Raw genomic sequence first — 21,010 nt, 5'->3', positions numbered from 1 at the left:
TTCTACCAACAACAGTTGTATCATCAGCAAATGTATAGATGGTATTTGAGCTATGCTGAGCCACACAGTCATGGGTATAGAGAGAGTAGAACAGTGAGGTGCACCAGTGTTGATCGTCAGCAAGGAGAAGATACTATCACCAATCTGCACAGATTGTGGTCTCCGGCTAGGAAGTCAAGGATCCAATTGCAGAGGGAGGTGCAGAGGCCCAGGTTCTGTAACTTCTTAATCAGGACTGTGGGGATGATCTATTTTCATCTTAATTAGCTTTATTAAGCAGCCTGATCATTGTCCATTGCTCCCAGGAAAAAAACCCTCCCTTTCCGCATAAGGCATATTCTCTAATTCAGGAAGCATCCCATTAAATCTTTCAGGGACCAGTTCTTGAGAACAATGCCTTGTGCTCTCCTGGCCAACCCTTTCCAGCCCTACCTCTTCATTCTCAACCCCCCCCCCCCCCCCCCCCTGATCATTCCACAGATCTGTTGCACAGTACTGGAGTTTCGGAATTTATTCCTCTCAGCAACTGGGTCTTCGGAAAGCAGTTCCTCAGTTTCAAAGCTCTGCTCTACTTTCAAATCTTAGTTTAACCCGTGTCCCTCCCTGTCTCTGGGTCACCCTTCCTCCCGTATATCCTTCTTGTGTAACCTCCCCCCCTCTGGAAACTGCACCTCTCCCTGACTCTGTGGCCCTCTACCAGTCTCTGTAGCCACCCCCCCCCCCCCCCCCCATGTTGCTGTTTGTGACAATGTAAGATCGATGTAAATCGAAGACTGTACCCTGGGGAGCCAGTGGCTCCATTGCCGCAGTTAATTGCTGGAGTCAATAGGAGCTGAGGAAAGAGCCAGCGAAGTATGAGATTTGTTGACTTGAAATTCCTTGTGACGTGGGACCCCTTGTTCAAGGTGCCTCCCACTGTGGTGTATGTAGGTGGGGGGGCACTGAAGGCCTGACTGTCCTGTTGAAGGTGGAGAGTTGTTGAAGATGCACTGTTCTAGTAACGTAGAACATGGAACAGTACAACACACAGGGTCCTTTGACCCACAATGTTAGACCATAAGATATAGGAGCAGATGTAGGTCTTTCGGCCCATCGAGACAGTTCTCTGCCATAGAATCATGGGCTGATCCAATTCTTCCAGTCATCTCCACTCCCCTGCTTTCACCCCATACCCTTGATGCCCTGGCTAATGATACACCCAATGACTTGGCCTCCACAGCCGCCTATGGCAGCAAATTCCATAGATCTCAGTTCTAAAAGGATGTCCTTCAATTTTGAAGTCGTGCCCTCTTGTCCTAGAATCCTGTACCATGGGAAATAACTTTGCCATATCTACTCTGCTTAAGCCTTTTAACATTTGGAATGTTTCTGTGAGGTCCCCCTCATTCTCCTGGTCCATGGATTACAGCCCAGGAGCTGCCAGACATTCCTCATACGGTAACCTTTTCATTCCTGGAATCATTCTTGTGAATCTTCTCTGAACCCTCTCCAATGTCAGTATATCCTTTCTAAAATAAGAAGCCCAAAGCTGCACACAATATACCTAAGTGTGGTCTCACGAGTGCCTTATAGAGCCTCAACATCACATCCCTGCTTTTATATTCTATACCTCTAGAAGGTACAGTTGGCCCTCCTTATCCACAGGGGATTGGTTCCGGGACCCCTCACGGATACCAAAATTTGTGGATAGTCAGTCCCTTATTCAACCTGTCTCAATCTGGGGGACCTTAGGACCCAGCGGAACCCCAGACCTTATTTAACCTGTCTCAGTGCGATGGACATTAGGACCGGGCGCCAGAGCTCTGAATGCGCAGTGTTTCTGTTCACGAAAATAATCACAATCGAAAATAAGGTGAAAATAATAAAGCGATCGGAAAGAGGTGAAACGTCATTGGAAAAGCGTTAGGCTACGTTGGTCAACGATCAGAATAATTTTAAAGGAAAAAGTGAGAGGCGCTGCCCTGATGAAAGCTACAATTAGTACTAAGCAACGCAGTGGTTTAATATTAGGTTTTGGGATTTTGAGTTTTTGATCCTCCACATCAACCCGGCACGGTGGAGAGCGTAGTAGGGAGTGATCTGTCCCGAGAACTTCAGTTCCTGAGCCCGGCGCTGAAACATACGATCTTAAATGTTTTATATGCATAGAAAGGTAAAATATATACTATATACTAAGACAAACGTTTGACTAACTGATGCTAAATAATACCGGATGTACCTGTTCCGACTTATTTAGTAAGAGAACTTGCGATTTTTTTCGATCCTGATGCACGATAACCCACGCGCATCCTCCCGTATATTTTAAATAATCTCTGGATTACTTATAATACCTAATACAATATAAATGCTATGTAAAATGGATGTTATACTGCATTGTTTAGGGAATAATGACAAGAAAAAAAAGTCTACGTGCTTGAACAACAAGTGAAGTTTTCGTGATTTGTGGTTGGTTGAATTCGAGCATGCTGAATCTGTGGATAAGGAGGGCCGACTGCATAGAATATATTGGTTCCAAGACCCCCCCCCCCCGCGGATACCAAAAAAACGCGGATGCTCAAGTCCCTTATTTAACCTGTCTCAGTGTGGTGGTCTTTAGGACTCAGTGGAACGCTGGACTTTATTTAACATTTTTCAGTGCAGTGGACATTAGGACCTGGCGGCGCAGCTCTGAATCCGCAGTGTTTCTATTCACGAGAATGATCACAATCACAGTTGAAAATAAGGTGGAAGTAATAAAGCGATCGGAAAGAGGTGAAACGCCATCGGTCATTGGAAAAGCGATACGCTATAGTCGGTCAACGATTGGAACAATTTTAATGGAGCATTTGAAAGTCCCTGCCCCGATGAAAGCTACAATTATTACTAAGCAACGTAGTGGTTTAATTATTGAAATACGTGTTTCTTAAGTGTTTTAGATGCATAGAAAGATAAAATACGTACTATATACTAAGGAAAACGTTTAACTAACTGACGCTGAATAATACCGGATGTACTTGTTCCGACTTCAAATCCGACTTAAAGATGGACTCAGGAATGGACCTTATTCATAACCCGGGGACTGCCTGTACTTTTAAGTGATTTCTAGATTACTTATAATACCTAATACTATGTAAATAGTTGTTTAGGGAATAATGACAAGAAAAAATAGTCTGTACATGCTCAAACAATGAGTGCTGGAGAGAGAACTTACAGGTTTTCCCCGATCTGTGGTTGGTTGAATCCACTCACACAGAATCCGTGGATAAGGAGGGCGGACTGTATCTTCTAGATGTAATGTCAACATTTCATTCATCCTCTTCACAACAGTCTCAACCTGGAGGTTAACCTTTAGGGAATCTTGCACAAGGACTCCCAAGTCCGTTTGCATCTCTGCATTTTGAATTCTCTCCCCATCTAAGTACTAGTCCGCCCGTTTATTTCTTCCACTAAAGTGCATGACCATACACAACATACATACCAACATTGTATTTCATTTACCACTTTTCCCTAAACTATCTAAGTCTCTCTGCAGGCTCACTGTTTCCTTAACACTACCTGCTCCTCCACCTATCTTTCTATCGTCGGCAAATTTAGCCACAAATCCATTAACACCGTAGTCCAAATCATCGACATACATCGTAAAAAGCAGTGGTCCCAACACCGACCCCTGTGGAACTCCACTGGTAACCAGCAGCCAGCCAGAATAGGATCCTTCTATTCCCACTCTGTTTTCTGCTGACCAGCCAATGCTCAACCTATGCTAATAACTTCCCTATAATTCTATCTTGCTAAGCAGCCTCATGTGTGGTACCTTATCAAAGGCCTTCTGAAAATCCAAGTACACCGTGTCTACGGCATCTCCTTTGTCTACCCTGCTTGTAACTTCCTCAAAAGAATTGCAGTAAGTTTGTCAGGCAGGATTTTTCTTTCATGAAACCATGCTGGCTTTGCATATCTTGTCGTGTGCCTCCAGGTACTCCATAATCTCATCCCTAACAGTCAATTCCAACAACTTCCCAACCACTGATGTCAGGCTAACAGGTCTATAGTTTCCTTTCTGCTGCCTCCCACCCTTTTTAAATAGCAGAGTGTAGCGATGTGCTACACACAGTGCTGAAATAACGACACGCAGTCGGTAAGACATTTGGAGACTAGTTTATTCAAACTTCGCGGCGCTGGCATTTAATCCCTAGCGCCTGCCCTCTCCAGGCGGAAATGACATCAGAGGTGTATTACCAAAGTCTCCTCCCTCGCACTGGCTATTTGTGAGTCGGTTCGCTGGTGCAGAAAGTGGGTCGCCACATAACACCCCCCCCCCCCCCACAGAACCGGCAATACACCCCCCAATGTCCACAGTCTGGATCAGCCTCTGTTTGGGAGGTCTGCCTCTGCGCTGCGGTGCCTGAACCTCGACCGGCTGCGCCAAGCCCACATGAGCTGGTTTGAGTCGGTCCACCGTGAAAACCTCCTCTTTCCCCCCAATGTCCAGAACGTATGTGGACCCGTTGTTGTTGATCACCTTGAATGGCCCCTCGTACGGCCGCTGTAGCGGTGCCTGGTGTCCACCCCTTCGTACAAACACAAACTTGCAGTTCTGTAGGTCTTTGGGTACATGGGTCGGGGTCTGTCCGTGCTGTGAAGTCGGTACGGGGGCCAGGTTGCCGAGCCTCTCGCGTAGTCTGTCCAGGACTGCTGCGGGTTCTTCCTCTTGCCCCCTTGGGGGCTGGTATGAACTCTCCTGGGACAGCCAGGGGTGCGCCATACACCAACTCGGCCGATGAGGAGTGCAGATCCTCTTTGGGCGCTGTGCGAATTCCAAGCAGGACCCAGGGAAGCTTGTCCACCCAGTTAGGCCCTCTCAGGCGGGCCATGAGAGCTGACTTCAAGTGATGGTGGAAGCGTTCCACTAGTCCGTTTGACTGTGGGTGGTAGGCAGTTGTGTGGTGTAGCTGCGTTCCCAACAGGCTGGCCACAGCCGACCACAGGCTGGAGGTGAACTGGGCGCCTCTGTCGGAGATAATGTGGGCCGGTACCCCGAAACGTGCTACCCAGGTTGCAATCAGTGCTCGGGCGCAGGAATCGGCAGATGTGTCGGTGAGCGGGACCGCCTCTGGCCACCTCTTGAACTGGTCTACCATAGTTAGGAGGTACCGCGCTCCTCGGGACACTGGTAGGAGGCCCACGATATCCACATGAATGTGGTCGAACCTCCGGTGGGTGGGTTCGAACTGCTGCAGCGGGGCTTTAGTGTGCCGCTGCACCTTGGCTGTTTGGCACTGCGCGCACGTTCTGGCCCATTCACTGACCTGCTTGCGAAGTCTGTGCCATGCGAACTTGCTGGAGACCAGCTGGACGGTTTGTCCTGATAGATGGGTACGCCAAATCGTGTATGGAGTCGAAAACTCGCTGCCTCCAGGCTGCCGGGACGATGGGGCGAGGTTGTCCGGTAGCCACGTCGCAGAGGAGGGTCCTCTCACCTGGGCCTATGAGGAAGTCTTTCAGCTGCAAACCCGAGACTGCGGTCCTGTAGCTGGGCATCTCGTCGTCTGCCTGCTGCGCTTCCGCCAGTGCTGCATAGTCCACCCCCAGGGACAGGGCCTGGACAGCTGGTCTGGAGAGTGCGTCCGCCACGACAACGTCCTTTCCCGAGACATGCTGGATGTCTGTCGTGTACTCAGAGATGTAGGACAGATGTCGCTGCTGGCGAGCTGACCAGGGATCGGACACCTTCGTGAACACGAAGGTCATCGGTTTGTGGTCCGTGAACACGGTGAACGGCCTGCCTTCTAAGAAGTACCTGAAATGCCGGATTGCCAGATACAGTGCCAACAGCTCCCGGTCGAAAGCACTGTACTTGAGTTCGGGTGGTCGTAGGTGCTTGCTGAAGAATGCCAGGGGTTGCCAGCGCCACTCGATGAGTTGCTCCAGCACCCCACCGACTGCTGTGTCGGATGCGTCCACTGTGAGGGCGGTCGGAACGTCCGTTCTGGGGTGCACCAGCATCGCGGCATCTGCCAAGGCTTCCTTGGCTTTAACGAAAGCGGCCGTGGCCTCCTCGTCCCAAGTAATGTCCTTGCATTTACCCGACATCAGGGTGTACAAAGGGCGCATGATACAGGCTGCTGAGGGGAGGAAACGGTGGTAGAAGTTCACCGTACCAACGAACTCCTGCAGGCCTTTGACCGTGTTGGGCCGGGCAAAGTGGCGGATCGCGTCTACCTTGGCGGGCAGAGGTGTTGCCCCGTCTTTGGTAATCCTTTTTCCCAGGAAGTCGATGGTATTGAGACCGAACTGGCATTTGGCCGGGTTGATCGTGAGGCTGAAATCACGCAGGCGGAAGTAGAGCTGGCGGAAGTGGGACAGATGCACCTGATGACTACTGCTGGCTATAGGATGTCGTCCAAACAGATGAACGCAAAGTCCAGGTCGCGTCCCACTGCATCCATTAGCTGCTGGAACGTTTGTGGCATTCTTCAGGCCGAACGGCATTCGGAGGAACTCGAACAGGCCGAACGGGGTGATGAGTGCTGTTTTGGGGATGTCTTCAGGGTGCACCGGGATTTGATGGTACCCCCGGACGAGGTCTACTTTGGAAAAGATTCTTGCCCCATGCAGATTTGCTGCAAAGTCCTGTATGTGCGGCACGGGGTAACGGTCCGGAGTTGTAGCCTAGTTCAGTCAGCGGTAGTCGACGCAAGATCTCCAACCCCCGGCTGCTTTGGGCACCATGTGCAGGGGGGAGGCCCATGGGCTGTCGGACCTCCGTACGATCCCCAATTCCTCCATCCTATTGAACTCCTCCTTCGCCAGGCGGAGCTTTTCCGGGGGGAGCCTTCGTGCGTGGGCGTGGAGGGGTGGTCCCTGTTGCGGTGCCAGAATCGATGGAAAGTCCGCCAGGATTCTGGTGAATTCGTTTTCCGACAGCGTGATGGAGTCCAGGTGTGGGGCCGGCAACTTGGCTTCACCCAGGGAGAATGTCTGGAAAGTCTCGGCATGTAACAGTCTTTTCCCTTGCAAGTCAACCAGCAGGCTGTGAGCTCGCAAGAAGTCCGCCCCCAGGAGTGGTTGGGCCATGGTGGCCAGTGTGAAGTCCCACGTGAACTGGCTGGCGCCGAACTGCAGCTGCACTGTGCGGATGCCGTAGGTCTGTATCGTGCTGCCGTTTGCGGCCCTCAGGGTGGGTCCTGGCTTCCTGTTGCAGGTGTCGTACCCCGTCGGGGGCAAGATGCTGATTTCCGCTCCGGTGTCAACCAAGGAGCGGCGTCCCGACTGTTTGTCCCAGACGTACAAGAGGCTGTCCTGGTGGCCAGCCGCCATAGTCATTAGTGGCAGCTGGCCCTGGCCCTTGCAGGACGGGCAACAATGGTGGGCTTCTGTGCCCCACCGCTGGTGGTAGAAATACCACTTTTCACTGTCCTCCACACTCCTGCCTCTGTATTGTGTGCGCCCCCTTGCTGGGCCTGGTCTGGTCTGCTGTTGGGCGCGCGGCCTGGTAATCTGACTGATGGACACCATGCTCTCCCTGTTGGCTTTCCACAGCACACCTGCCTGGGCCACCACCTTCCGGGGGGTCGCTGAAATCTGCGTCAGCCAGCAGCAGATGTATGTCCTCGGGCAGTTGCTCTAGGAATGCTTGCTCGAACATGAGGCAGGGCTTGTGTCCGTCAGCCAGGGCCAGCATCTCGTCCATCAGTGCTGACGGCAGCCTGTCTCCAAAACCGTCCAAGTGAAGCAGGCGGGCACCCCGCTCACGCCGTGAGAGGCCAAAGGTCCCAATGAGCAGCGCTTTGAATGCTTCATATTTGCCTTCTTCCAGGGGCGACTGTATGAAATCCACAACCTGGGCGGCCGTCTCCTGGTCAAGGGCGCTCACCACGTGATAGTAACGCGTGGAATCAGAAGAGATCTGCCGAATCTGGAACTGGGCTTCTGCTTGGCTAAACCACACGCGTGGTTGTAGCGTCCAGAAAGTCGGCAGTTTTAGTGAAACTGCTTGAACAGATGAAGAATCGGTCATCTTTGGTCCAAATCCTGTTTGGACCGTCGGGGTCACCAATATAGCGATGTACTACATACAGAGCTAGAGACAACGTCACGCAATCGGTAAGTCGTTTCGAGACTAGTTTATTCAAACTTCGTGGCGCTGGTTTGTAATCCCTAGCGCCTGCCCTCTCCGGGTGGAAATGACATCAGAGGTGCATTACCAAAGTCTCCCCTCGCTCGCTGGCTATTTGTGAACCAGTTTGCCCACGCAGAAAGTGGGTCGCCACAAGAGTAACATTTGCAATTTTCCAGTCATCCGGTACAATGCCAGAAACTATCAGTTCTTGAAAGGTCATTAATGTCTCCGCAATCTCTCCAGCTACTTCCTTCAGAACCCAAGGGTGCATTCCATCAGGTCCAGGAGATTTATCCACCCTCAGACCATTAAGCTTCCTGAGCACCTTCTCAGTTGTAATTTTCACTGCCCAAACTTCACTTCCCTGACACTCTTGAATGTCCGGTATACTGCAGACGTCTTCCACTGTGAAGACTGATGCAAAATACGCATTCAGTTCCTTTGCCATCTCTGCATCTCTCATTGTGATTATCTCCAGCGACATTTTGTATTGGTCCTATATCTACCCCGATTTTCTTTTACTCTTTATATACTTAAAAAAAGTTTTTAGTATTTTCTTTGATATTGGTGGCCAGCTTCCTTTCATAATTCATCTTTTCCTTCTGAAAAGTTTAGTTTCCTTCTGTACGTTTTTAAAAGCTTCCCAATTCTCTTATCTTCCCATTTGCTCTGGCTTCCATGTATGCCCTCTCTTTTGCTTTTACTTTGCTCTGACTTCACTTGTCAGCCACGGTGGTGTCCTTCTTCCCTTTGAAAATTTCTTCATATTTGGAATATATCTGTCTTGCACTTCCCTCATTTTTCGCAGAAACTCCCAGCCATTGCTGCTCTGCTGTCCTTCCTGCTAGTGTCCCTTCCCAGTCAATTTCGGACAGTTCCCATCTCACGCCATTGTAATTTCCTTTATTCTACTGAAATACTGACACATTGAATTTTATTTTTCCCTCTCAAATTTCAATGTGAACTCGATATTGTGATCACTTTTCCCTAAGTTCCCTACTGTTCCCTAATTCCCTACACTGGAATTTAGAAGGATGAGAGGGGATCTGATTGAAACATATAAGATTATTAAGGGATTGGATACGCTGGAGGCAGGAAGCATGTTCCCACTGATGGGCGTTCAGAGCTAGAGGCCGCAGTTTAAGAATAAGGGGTAGGCCATTTAGAACAGAGATGCGGAAAAACTTTTTCACCCAGAGAGTGGTGGATATGTGGAATGCTCTGCCCCAGAAGGCAGTGGAGGCCAAGTCTCTGGATGCTTTCAAGAGAGAGTTAGATAGAGCTCTTATAAATAGCGGGGTCAAGGGAGAGGGCAGGAACGGGGTACTGATTGTGTATATTGTGTATGATCAGCCATGATCACAGTGAATGGCGGTGCTGGCTAGAAGGGCCGAATGGTCTACCCCTGCTCCTACTGTCTATTGTCTTAAGGCTTCCTTAACTTTAGGCTCTCTTATCTCCTCCAAGCATTGCACAACACCCAAACCAGCACAGCTGATCCCCTAGTGGGCTCAACAAGCTGTTCCAAAAAGCCATCTCTTAGACATTCTACAAATGATCTCTCTTGAGGTCCAGTGCTGACCTGGTTTTCCCAATCCACTTTCATGTTAAAATCCCCAACGATTATCATGACATTGCCTTTGTGACACGCCTTTTCTCTTTCCTGCTGTAATTTGTAATCCACATCTGAGCTGCTGTTTGGAGGCTGTATACAACTGCCATTAAGGTCCTTTTGCCCTTGTCAGTTTTTAACTCAACCCATAGAGACTCTACACCTTCCTATCCTATGTCATCTCTTTCCAGTGATTTAATATTATTTCTTATGCACAGAGCCACACCCCCCCCCCCCCCCCCCCCCCGCCTACTAACCTATCTTTCCGGAACACCGTATATCCTTGGATGTTCAGCTCCCAATGGCAGCCATCCTTTAGCCAAGTTTCAGAGATGGCCGCAACATCATACTTGCCAATCTGTAGCTGAATTTCAAGATCGTGTTTCCCTTCCATACAGCTTTTCATTTTTCTTTCATCTATGTGCCTGTTTCTGAGTCTGTAAGTATACCAGCCTTTGCAGTCTGGCAGTGTGCTCCATTCACTTAACACTCTTGTGTTTTAAAAAAAAATCAACCTCTGACATGCCAAATTGTACTTTTCTCCAATCACCTTTATATAAAAAAAGGACCTCTTATCAGCTTGTCACGTCACTTCTTTTCCTCCAGTGCTCTGAAGAGAAATCCCTGGCTCATTCAACCTTCCATTCTCTAATCCAGCCAGCATCCTGGTAGGTGTCCTCTACACCTCTCTAAAGCTCCCACACCCTATAATGAGGTGACCACAACTGAACACAGTTTTCCCAAGTGCAGTCTCATCAGAGTTTATGGAGCTGCAACATCACCTTGTGGCTCTTGAACTCAGTCCCTCAGCTGATGAAGGCCAACACACCATATGCCTTGTTAACCATCCTGTCAAATTGCCTGGATCCGTGGACGTGGACCCCAAGATCTTTCTGTTCCTCACTACTAAGATTCCTGTATTAATGTATACTGTGCCTTCATTTGACCTTCCAAAGTGAATCACTTCTCACTTTTCCTGATTGAACTCTTATCTGCAACTTCTCTGCATCTTATCAATGTCCTATTGTAACCTATGACAACCTTCTACACTATCCACAACACCATCAAGTTTTGTGTCATCTGCAAGCTTGCTAAACCCACCTTGCACTTTCTCATCCACTTCATTTATAGAAATCACAAAGAGCAGGGGTCCCAAAACATCTGTGTGGAACACCACTGGTCATTGACTTGCATTGGTCCCAAGAGCATGGAACCCCTGCCCAGTGTTGTGCTGATTTAGAAATCAAATGCCCAGCTGAACTTTCTGTCTACACAATATCCACATCCTTTTATTCTCTGCACATTCATGTGCCTATGCAAGAGCTTCTTGAATTCATTAGTCACATTTGCTTTCACCATCACCTCTGGCAGCGCATTCCAGGCTCCCACTGACCTATGTATATATAAAAAAACAACTTGCCCTGCACATTTACTTCAAACTTGCCCCTTCCTCCCCTTAAATAATGCTCTCTAGTATTTCCAACCAAGGGAGAGAGGTACCTGCTATCTACTGTGTTTAGGCCTCTTGAGATCTTATAAACCTCTATCTGGTCTCCCCTCAACGTCTGCTGCTCCGGAGAACACAGCTCAACTTTGTCTAACTTCTTACAGCTTATGCCCTCTAGTCGGGCAGCATCCTGGAAAACCTCTTCTTCATCCTCTCCAAAGCCCCCACACCCTTCCTCTGACAGACCACCAGAACTGCACAGAATACTCCAGATGTGACCTCATTAACATTTCATAAAGCTGCAAAACAGTCTCCTTACTCTTGAACTCAGTTTTGCAACTGACAAAGACAACACGATTATGCTTTATTCATTTCATTTGCTTTCTTTAGCACCCTATCCACCGGGGATGGGGTGGTGTCTGTTGCTGCACCTAACTGAACCTGTGCTTCAGAGAACACACACAAAATGCTGGTAGAACGCAGCAGGCCAGGCAGCATCTATAGGGAGAAGCACTGTCGACGTTTCGGGCCGAGACCACGTCTACAGCTCTTCTCCCTGTAGATGCTGCCTGGCCTGCTGCGTTCTACCAGCATTTTGTGTGTGTTGCTTGAATTTCCGGCATCTGCAGGTTTCCTCGTGTTTGCCTGTCCTTCAGTGGTTATCAGTGAACCGCTGCATGCTGGCGCAGCGGGCAAAGCCAGAAACCTGTGTCCAGTCCCTACCTCCAGTTCTGTCTTGAGGACTCTGCACCCTCTCCCTTTGAACTGCTGGGTTTCTTCCTCCTCATTCCTGTCTCAGTGAAAGATGGGTTAATCAGTCATTGTAACTTGTGTGTGGCTGAGGGGTTCAGTTGTGGGTAGAGGGTGAGTTGATGGGTATACAGGGAGAGTAGAACAGGTTTGAGGTAAATGGGTGGTCAGTACTGACTCAGTGGGCCGAAGGGTCAGTTTCTGTACTATTCCTTTCTAACTGAGCACGTAACCCAGCTGTGTAACGCAGGAAGAGAGGAGGGAGATGGCTCTTCACTGCTGCTACCTTGTCCACCCCTCCAGCACTGCTGGGTTTATTATTGCCATGTGCACTGAGCAACAGTGTAAAGCACTCGTTTGTGTGCCAGCCAGACAGATCGTTTCAAAACACAATTACATCCAGGCTGTACAAAAGGAAAGGCAAAAACAAAATGCAGAATAAAGTGTCATAGAGGGAAGGGCCATAACAAGGTTGACCACCCACTTTCCAGTTCCACAATGGCATGGCTGTCCATGGCCGCCTTTATTGCCTCGCTGAGGCCGCTCTCAGGCTGGAGGAGTAACACCTTGTATTCCGTCTGAATAGTTTCCAATATACAGTGGCATGCAAAAGTTTGGAACCCCGGTCAAAATTTCTGTTACTGTGGATAGTTAAGTGAGTAGAAGATGAACTGATCAATATTTTAAGCAAAATTAGTGTTTTATTTTTGTTTTGTACAATTTTAGAGTGAAAAAAAGGAAAGGAGCACCATGCAAAAGTTTGGACACACCAAGAGATTTGAGCTCTCAGATAACTTTTACCAAGGTCTCAGACCTTAATTAGCTTGTTAGGGCTATGGCTTGTTCACAGTCATCATTAGGAAAGGCCAAGTGATGCAAATTTCAAAGCATTAGAAATACCCTGGCTCCTCAAACTTTGTCCCAACAATCAGCAGCCATGGGCTCCTCTAAGCAGCTGCCTAGCACTCTGAAAATTAAAATAAATGATGCCCACAAAGCAGGAGAAGGCTATAAGAAGATAGCAAGGCATTTTCAGGTAGCCGTTTCATCAGTTCGTAATGCAATTAAGAAATGGCAGTTAACAGGAATGGTGGAGGTCAAGTTGAGGTCTGGAAGATCAAGAAAACTTTCTGAGAGAACTGCTAGAAAGGCAAATCAAAACCACAGTTTGACTGCAAAAGACCTTCAGGAAGATTTAGCAGACTCTGGAGTGGTGGTGCACTGTTCTACTGTACAGTGACACCTGCACAAATATGATCTTCATGGAAGAGTCATCAGAACCAAACCTTTCCTGCATCCTCACCACAAAATTCAGTGTCAGAAGTTTGCAAAGGAACATCTAAACAAGCCTGATGCATTTTGGAAACAAGTCATGTGGACTGATGAAATTAAAATACAAGGCGTGATTGATAAGTTCGTGGCCAATGGTAGAAGGAGTCAATTTTAGAAAATCTAGCACATTTATTTTTCAGCATATTCCCCTCCTACATTTACACACTTAGTCCAGCGGTTGTCCAGCGTGATTGATAAGTTTGTGGCCAAAGGTAGAAGGAGATGAGTTATACAGCTCTCATTACATGCACATGCAGGTCAACTCTTTGATTATGCATTCAGTTTGAAGTTAATAACTCATCTTCTACCTCAGGCCACAAACTTAGCAATCACCCCTGATGAGTTACGAACTGCTGAGTTAACTGCTTCAGGTTCACATATCCTCGGTCAGAGCTGGGCTGGAGGACGGTGCAGTTCTGGATGTTGCTCTATAGGAAGGGTGTGATGGCCTTGGAGAGGGAGGATGAACCTAAATCATAAACTGGTAGAGCACAGAATTGGGCCTTTCTGCCTTTTGTTTTTACTTATGATGCCAGATACCAATTCTTATTGATGCACCACAGAATCATGGAAGCTAGCCTTCTCTCCATTCACTTTGTCTACACTTCCTGCTGCCTCAGTAGGCAGCCAGCATAATCAAAGACCCAGACATTCTCTCTTTGCCCCTCTCCCATCGGGCAGAAGATACAAAAGCCTGAAAGCGTGTGCCTACCCTGCTGTTATCAAAGGTCTGGAGCAGCCACTTTGTACGATAAGATGGACTTTTGATTTCTCGGATGACCTCATTATGTTCTTCTTGTTTCTTGTTTATCTGCACTGCACTCTGTGTAGCTGTTACACTTTGTTCTGCATTCTGTAGTTGTCCTAGCTCAATGCATTGTGTAATGAATTGATTTCCATGTCAAAATGCATGACAAGCTTTTGACTGTACCTTGGTACAGGTGACAATAATAAACCAATACTTAAATCTTTCCATTCCCTGTTTGGTTATTTCCATATTTAATTGACTCTGTTGTATCTGCTTCCCATTACAACCTGTTCCAGACACCAACCACATGCCCCCCTCTCATTCTAAACCTCTGCCATATGTCGTATTTTCACCCTGAAGAAACAGTCTGGAATTATCTGACTCATCTATATATAAATTTCTGTCAGGTCTCCTCAGAGGGATGGGGGAGGAGAAGGAAGCACACAGGAAGGGAGGGTGAAATGATTATGTGGAGGGGGGAGGCGCGTACACAGAGGGAGGGAGGGGGGTTCGTGCGCGGAGGAAGGGCTGCCACATGCAGCAGGAGGGTGGGGGGTGGAGAAGAGGCATGTACAGACAGGTACATATATGAAAGGTTTGACACAATCCACTGCTCCATGCTGCCAACTGTAAAACTGAGGAAATGTCTGGGTCTTTGATTATGCTGGCTGCCTACTGAGGCAGCAGGAAGTGTAGATGGAGAGGAGGCTAGCTTCCTTGATTATATGGTGCATCAATAAGAATTGATCAGGCATCATGATAAGTAAAAACAAGGCAGAAAGGCCCAATTCTGTGCTCTACCAGTTTATGATTTAGGCTCATTCTCCCTCTCCAAGGCCATCACACCCTTCAAATGTCAATGCATTGGTTCAGCAAATGATCAGGAGGGCAAAAGAGAATGATTTAGTTTTGCTTTAATTTTGTTTATAATTGTTTTAATTTATTTGCTAAATCCTGAAAGCCTGATAGATTTATGGTGGACTGTTTTGGATTCCTTAGGTGCGAAAAGGTAAAGGATGTTAACAAGGTTATTTTTTTAATAGAGTGGTGGGTTATGATAGAAGGGCCTGTTCCTGTACTAGGTTTACATTGTCACACGTATGGAGATAACATTTCATGCAGATCAGATCATTGGACATTGCATTGAGGTAGAATAAGGTAAAATAGTAGCAGAGCGCAGAGGAAGTACAGTGAAGTTAAACAAAAGGGTCCAAGATCCTAACTGATTGAGGTCAAGTGATAGATTGTGAGTCTGGTTGTATGAGTTTTCCAGAATGCAATACTATGGATGCAGCCTACCCAGAGTTCTGGATTTGGAATTTTTATTTTTGTTTGTGCACCGAGATACAGTGCAAAACTTGTCTTGCATACTGTTCATACAGATCAATTCATTGCACAGTGCATAGTAAAAATTCAAAGTAAATTTATTATCAGACATGTATGTCACCAAATACACCATGAGATTCATTTTCTTGAGGGCATATTCAATAAATCCATAATAGGATAATAACCATAATAGAATCAATGAAAAACGAGAAAATCTGCAGATGGAAATTCAAGCAAAAGACAGGAAATGCTGGAGGAACTCAGCAGGCCAGGCAGCGTCTGTGGAGAAGACTGTAGGATTCTGGCTGAGACTCTTCGGCAGAACTGGAGAAAAAAAGCTGAGGAGATTTAAAAGGTGGGAGGAGGGGGAGAGAAACACAAGGTGATAGATGAAACCTGAAGGGGGAGGGATGAAGTAAAGAGCTGGGAAATTGATTGGTAGCTCTATCTCTGGAGACATCTACTGATCTCTGTTACAAGCCTACAAACTCTTCAAAGCAATTTGGACTGTACCTGTTCTCACCCTGTTACTTACAAAAGCACCATCCCCTTCTCTCAAATCCTCCGTCTCCACTGCAGCTGCTCTCAGAACGAATGAAATGCCCTCCTTTAAACAAAGGGGCTTCTCTTCCTCCACCATCAATGCTGACTTCAACTGCATTTCTTCCATTTCACACATGTCTGCTCTTAACCCATCCACGTGCCACCCTACCAGGGACAGGGTTCCTCTTTCCTCACCTACCACCCCACCAGCCTCCACATCCAGCACATAATTCCCTGCAACTTCCACATCTCCAATGAGATCCCACCACAAAGCACATCTTCCTCCCCGCCCCCCACTTTCTGCTTTCCACAGGGATCGTTCCTACACGATTCCCTTGTCTGTCCCTCCCCACTGATCTCCCTCCTGTTACTTATCCTTGCAAGTGGAATAAGTGCTACACCTGCCCCTTCACTTCTCCCTCACTACCATTTAGGGCCCCAAGCTTTTCTTCCAGGTAAGGCGACACTTCTCCTGTTAGTCTGATGTCCGGTGCTCCTGGTGCGGCCTCCTGCATATTGGTGAGACCTGCCGTAGATTGGGAGACCGCTTCCAGGATCTCCCAGTGGCCACTCATTTCCCATTCCCATTCCCATTCGGGTATGTCTATCCATGGCCTCCTCCACTCTCGTGATGAGGCCACTCTTAAGTTAGAGGAACAACACCTTACATTCTGTCTGGATAACCTCCAACCTGATGGTATGAACATTGATTTCTCGAATGTCCAGCAATGCCCCCCCTCCACCCTTTCCTTTTCCCTCTCTCACCTTATCTCCTTGCCCGCCCATTGCCTCCCTCTAGTGCTCCTCCCCGCTTTTCTTTCTTGCATGGCCTTCTGCCCATCAGACTCCCCCTTTCTCCTGCCCTGTATCTTCCACCAGTCAATGAAAGACCACACCAACTTGGACATTCCGTCAATCTGCAAAAGACAACAAGCTGCAGATATAAAAAGAAAAATAATAATAAATACATAAGCAATAAATACCGAGAACCTGGAATGAAGAGAGTCCTTGACAATGAGTCCATTTGTTGTGGGAACATTTCAGTAGAGGGGCAAATGAAATTGAGAGAAGTTAGTCCTTTTGGTTCAAGAGCCTGATGGCAGCAGCAAGAAGAAAGCATGATCTGGGTGGTGGAATCTGTGATGATGGATGCTGCTTTCTGGTGGCAATACTGCATGTAGATGCATGCTCAGTGGTGGGGAGGGCTTTAGCTGTGATCCAGGCCGTATCCACTGCTTTTTGTAGGATTTTCCATTGAAGGACATTAGTGTTTCCATACCAGGTTGTGGTTTGATACAGCCAGTCAGTATACTATCCACAGTACATCTGTAGAAATTTGCCAAAGACTTAAGAGTCATGCTGAATCTTTGCAAACTCCTAAGTAGAGATGCTACTGTGCTTTCTTCATAATTGTACTTGGATATGATCTCCAAAATGATAACAGTGAGGAATTTAAAATTGCTGACCCTCTGAAGACTGTCTCATGAACCTCTGGTTTCTTCCCCCGGAAGTCAATAATCAGCACCTTGGTCTTCGTGACAATGAGGGTGAGGCTTTTGTGGCACCACTCATTGACATTTTAAATCTTTCTCATTTGCTGATTTGTTACCACCTTTGATTCGCCTTGTGACAGTAGTGTCAGCAAGTTTGAAAGTAAGTGCTGTCAGCAAACATGTATAAAACAATATCATAATGTAGAATAAACTCTTACAGTGCAGGTAGGTAATAAGATGCAAGGACTGTAATGAGGTAGGTTATGAGCTTGTCTGTCTTAGCAGACTAGCAAACCGTTCAATAGTCTTCTAACAGTATTAAGGGTAGAAACTGCCCTTGAGCTTGGTGGGATGTGCTTTCAGGCTTTTGTATCTCCTACCCAATGAGAGGGAGAGCAGAGAGACTGGGGTGGGTGGGGTTGTTGATTATGCTGGCTTCTTTCATGTAGACATTGTTCAGCACAACTCTCTGGATAGTAGGAGTGTTTGTGTAAACTGGGGTTGAATTATTTGGAATTTTGGAGTACAAGCGAAAGTTAGTTGTTTTATTTATGGCCCATTGCTAACTGCTGCTTGACAAGCTGAGGTGCAGTTCTTTTGAGCCACTGGATGAGTGGTTGGTGTCAGAAATGCGAATGAACAGGGCTCAGAGGGAGCAATAAGCAGTCTGTTGATGAATCAGAAACAGGTTTGATATTATGAAGTTGTATGATTTGCAATTTGTTGATTTGCAGTAGCAATACAATGTGAAGTATCGCATTCGTTTAAAATATAACTAATGCAGAAAGAAAGGGAATACTGAGGTAGTGTTCATGGACTGTAAAGAAATCTGAGAAGGTGGGGAAGAAGCTGCTCCTGAATTGTTGATTGTGGGTTTCAGGCTGCACCTCCCCAATGGTAATAAGAGGGCATGTCCCGGATGGTGAGGGTTGTTAGTGATGTATGTACTGCCTCCTGAAGATGTCCTTGATAGTGGGGATGGTTGTGCCATTGATGTAGTGGCTGAGTACAACACTCTGCAGTCTCTTGCGATCAATGCCAGACAGTGATACAGCCAGTCAGAAAGTTGCCACATGTGTATCTCTCGAAATTTGCCTCAGTCTTGGTGACATACCAAATCTCAAGCTTCTAATGAAGCATAGCTGTTGAAGTGCCTTCTTCGTAACTGCATCACTATGTTGGGCTCAGGATAGATCCTCTGAGGTGTTGACACCCAGGAATTTGAAGCTGCTCACCCTTTCCACTGCTGAGCACTCGATCAGGACTGGGATGTGTTCTGACTCCCTTTCCTGAAGTCTATAGTCACTTCTTTGGTCTTGCTGACATTGAGTACGAAGTTGCTGTCATGACATCTCAACCAACATTTTTCTCACTCCTGTATGCCCCTTGAGTTTCTGCCAACAGCAGTGGTGTTATTGATGAATTTACAGATGGTGTTTGAGCCAACCCTCAGAGTTCATCAGCAGGAAGGAGGACAGGATCCGCTGACTTCTGGTACCCCTGCGTCAGGACTTTAGGCAGAGGAGTACGGACAGGCAGATTGACAGAAGGGCTTATTTTTGCACTCTTTATCTCTGACTAAGGACAGTTATAATAAAAAGCTCTGGGTGGGATGGGATGTGCATGCTGTCATTCATCCTGACAGAAGATGAGTACTACATTTGGCCGAGCCAGTTGTCTGGAAAAGCTATTGGGATCTTCGCAGAGCCCATTTTAACCACTGCTGCTTGTTTCTTCTCCTCCTCCTCCCCCACTCTTTCCTCTCCCCAACGGCAGGACCGGTGTTGCAACTTCAACCAACACCGTGGAAGGATACACTGAGGGAAACGGGGATACTGCACAGCATCCAGGTACTTGGGAGTGGAGCGAAACTAGGTGTGGAGGGAGTCTTTGGGATGCTATCGAGAGAGCTTCATCCTGTGTCTGATCTCGGGAGTGTGTTATGTGATGGCGTGGGGGGAGCTTGATTCCCATGTCTGGTCCCGGGAGTGTGGGATGGGATGGCACTGGGGGAACTTCTGCCTGTGTTTAACCCTGTCCCCCTACTTCTCCCCCCCACCCCCATACATAGGCGTGGTGTTACTCAACTGTGTCGAGCGGACGCTGGGTCAGCAGGGGACCCAGGACGTGGACGCCTCGTCTGGCAGGCCGACTTTCCAGAATGTGTTCAGCACCGAGCATGCCCTGCAGCAGCTACCCAACAGCTTGGCCGTTCTGGAGCGCCCTGAGTGTGTCTACGTCACCAGCAGAGGAGGCTGCAAGATGCAGAGCAGTCCTGCCCTGCAGTACAACGCACACCACAGACAGGTACTGTCCCACAAAAGGTACCCTCCTGCTCCTCGGTGGTGGTCGCTGCCTTTTCCTTGGGAATATTGTGGAACAAAGGTACTTCAGTGTCACAGGTAGATGCGGCGGAGAGGAATCCATCGTTCAGCGCACTGACTACATGGGATGTTGCTTTGCACTTGTGCAAGACATTAATGAGGCCGCACTTGGAGTATTGTGTTCAGTTTTGATCACCTTGCTATAACGCCTTAAAGCTGCACACAGTACAGAAGGGGATTTACGAGGTTGTTGCTGATACTCAAGGAATAGAGTTAGGAGAGAGAGGTTGGGACTTTATTCCTTGGAGCGTAGGAGACTGAGGGATCACCTTTCAAAGGTGTGCAAGTCAGAAGCAGCATAGATCAGTGGAAGGTGGTTATCAGGATTTACAGGGGGATTTTAATCCGCTGAATAAATAGGCCAGAGGGTGGCAAATGGAGTTTAATTCAGTGAAGTTTGAGGTGTAACATTTCAGGAACACAAACCAGGGTAGGACATTCACAGTGAACAGAAGGGGCCTGGGGAGTGTTGTAGAACAGGACCTAGGAATACAAATCATCATCCCAACATCTCTCTGTCCCTCTACCGATTCATTTATCTCTGTCTATCCTAACTTTACTCCATCAGTTTCTTTGCTTTCTCACTCTTTCCACTGATCTCTCCTTCCCTCTCCCTCCAGCACTCTCTCCATCCATCCCTCTTGCCCTCCCCCACAAATATCTCCATCTTGTGTGTGTGCCCCTCTCTCCCCCCCTCCCCTAGGGGTTACAGTGTGGTCTGGATCAGCTGGGAAAGTGTACTTTTGCAGCTAAGTGGGGAATATCCTGTGAAGCCTGATGGATAGATAGGGAGAAGGTAATGCATGGACTAATTCTGGTGGGGGTAGTGGGTAGTCTTCTGTGTGCCTTATTCATTAACTGAGTGAATCTTTCCTACAGGTCACACAGAACAAGGAGAGAATGACTGGTAGCAGCCCCATCTTGCCCACCTCCTCCTCCTCCTCCTCTTCCTCTTCCTCCTCTTCTTCCTCTTCCTCCTCATCTTGCTCCTCCTCCTCCTCTTCCTCCTCTGCCTCCTCGTCATCCTCCTCTTCCTCCTCCTCTCCAGCCTCCAGCGCAGGAGCCTCTCCAGCCCACCCTGGCTGCCTGGCCAACGACTCCCTGGACGGGCTGGGCTCGCTGAGGGGGCATGGCCGGGTATCGCTGAGCCCTGGGCTCTGGGAGCCCAGCCAGGCACACCAGGCCGGCAAGGGCCAAGCCTGGGACAAGACACAGGCTGAGATCGCTGAGCAGGCCAAGCACGTGAGTGAGCAGTGGGGGGTGGGGATGGTGTCTGA

The 21,010-nt window shown here is 48.0% G+C and overlaps 1 protein-coding gene across 4 annotated transcripts in view; it reads left to right on the top strand.

Annotated features, from left to right (window-relative positions):
* The window catches only part of srcap (Snf2-related CREBBP activator protein), an 84,788-nt gene that overhangs the window by 11,428 nt on the left and 52,350 nt on the right, over positions 1-21,010 (top strand). For 2 of the 4 annotated variants that reach the window (XM_073033360.1, XM_073033361.1), the window contains exons 2-4: positions 19,126-19,199; positions 19,421-19,656; positions 20,613-20,975. In XM_073033360.1, coding sequence (XP_072889461.1) covers positions 19,612-19,656; positions 20,613-20,975 — 408 coding nt within the window. In that variant the 5' untranslated portion in view covers positions 19,126-19,199; positions 19,421-19,611. Of the gene's footprint in view, positions 1-7,840; positions 8,083-19,125; positions 19,200-19,420; positions 19,657-20,612; positions 20,976-21,010 lie in introns of those variants that run through there. The other 2 variants (XM_073033362.1, XM_073033363.1) reach the window with 2 other exon arrangements.

Source organism: Hemitrygon akajei, chromosome 31, assembly GCF_048418815.1.
Source record: "Hemitrygon akajei chromosome 31, sHemAka1.3, whole genome shotgun sequence".
Lineage (NCBI taxonomy): Eukaryota > Metazoa > Chordata > Chondrichthyes > Myliobatiformes > Dasyatidae > Hemitrygon > Hemitrygon akajei.
Note: the sequence above shows the minus strand (reverse complement) of the source record. Positions and strands in the feature narration are given on the sequence as shown.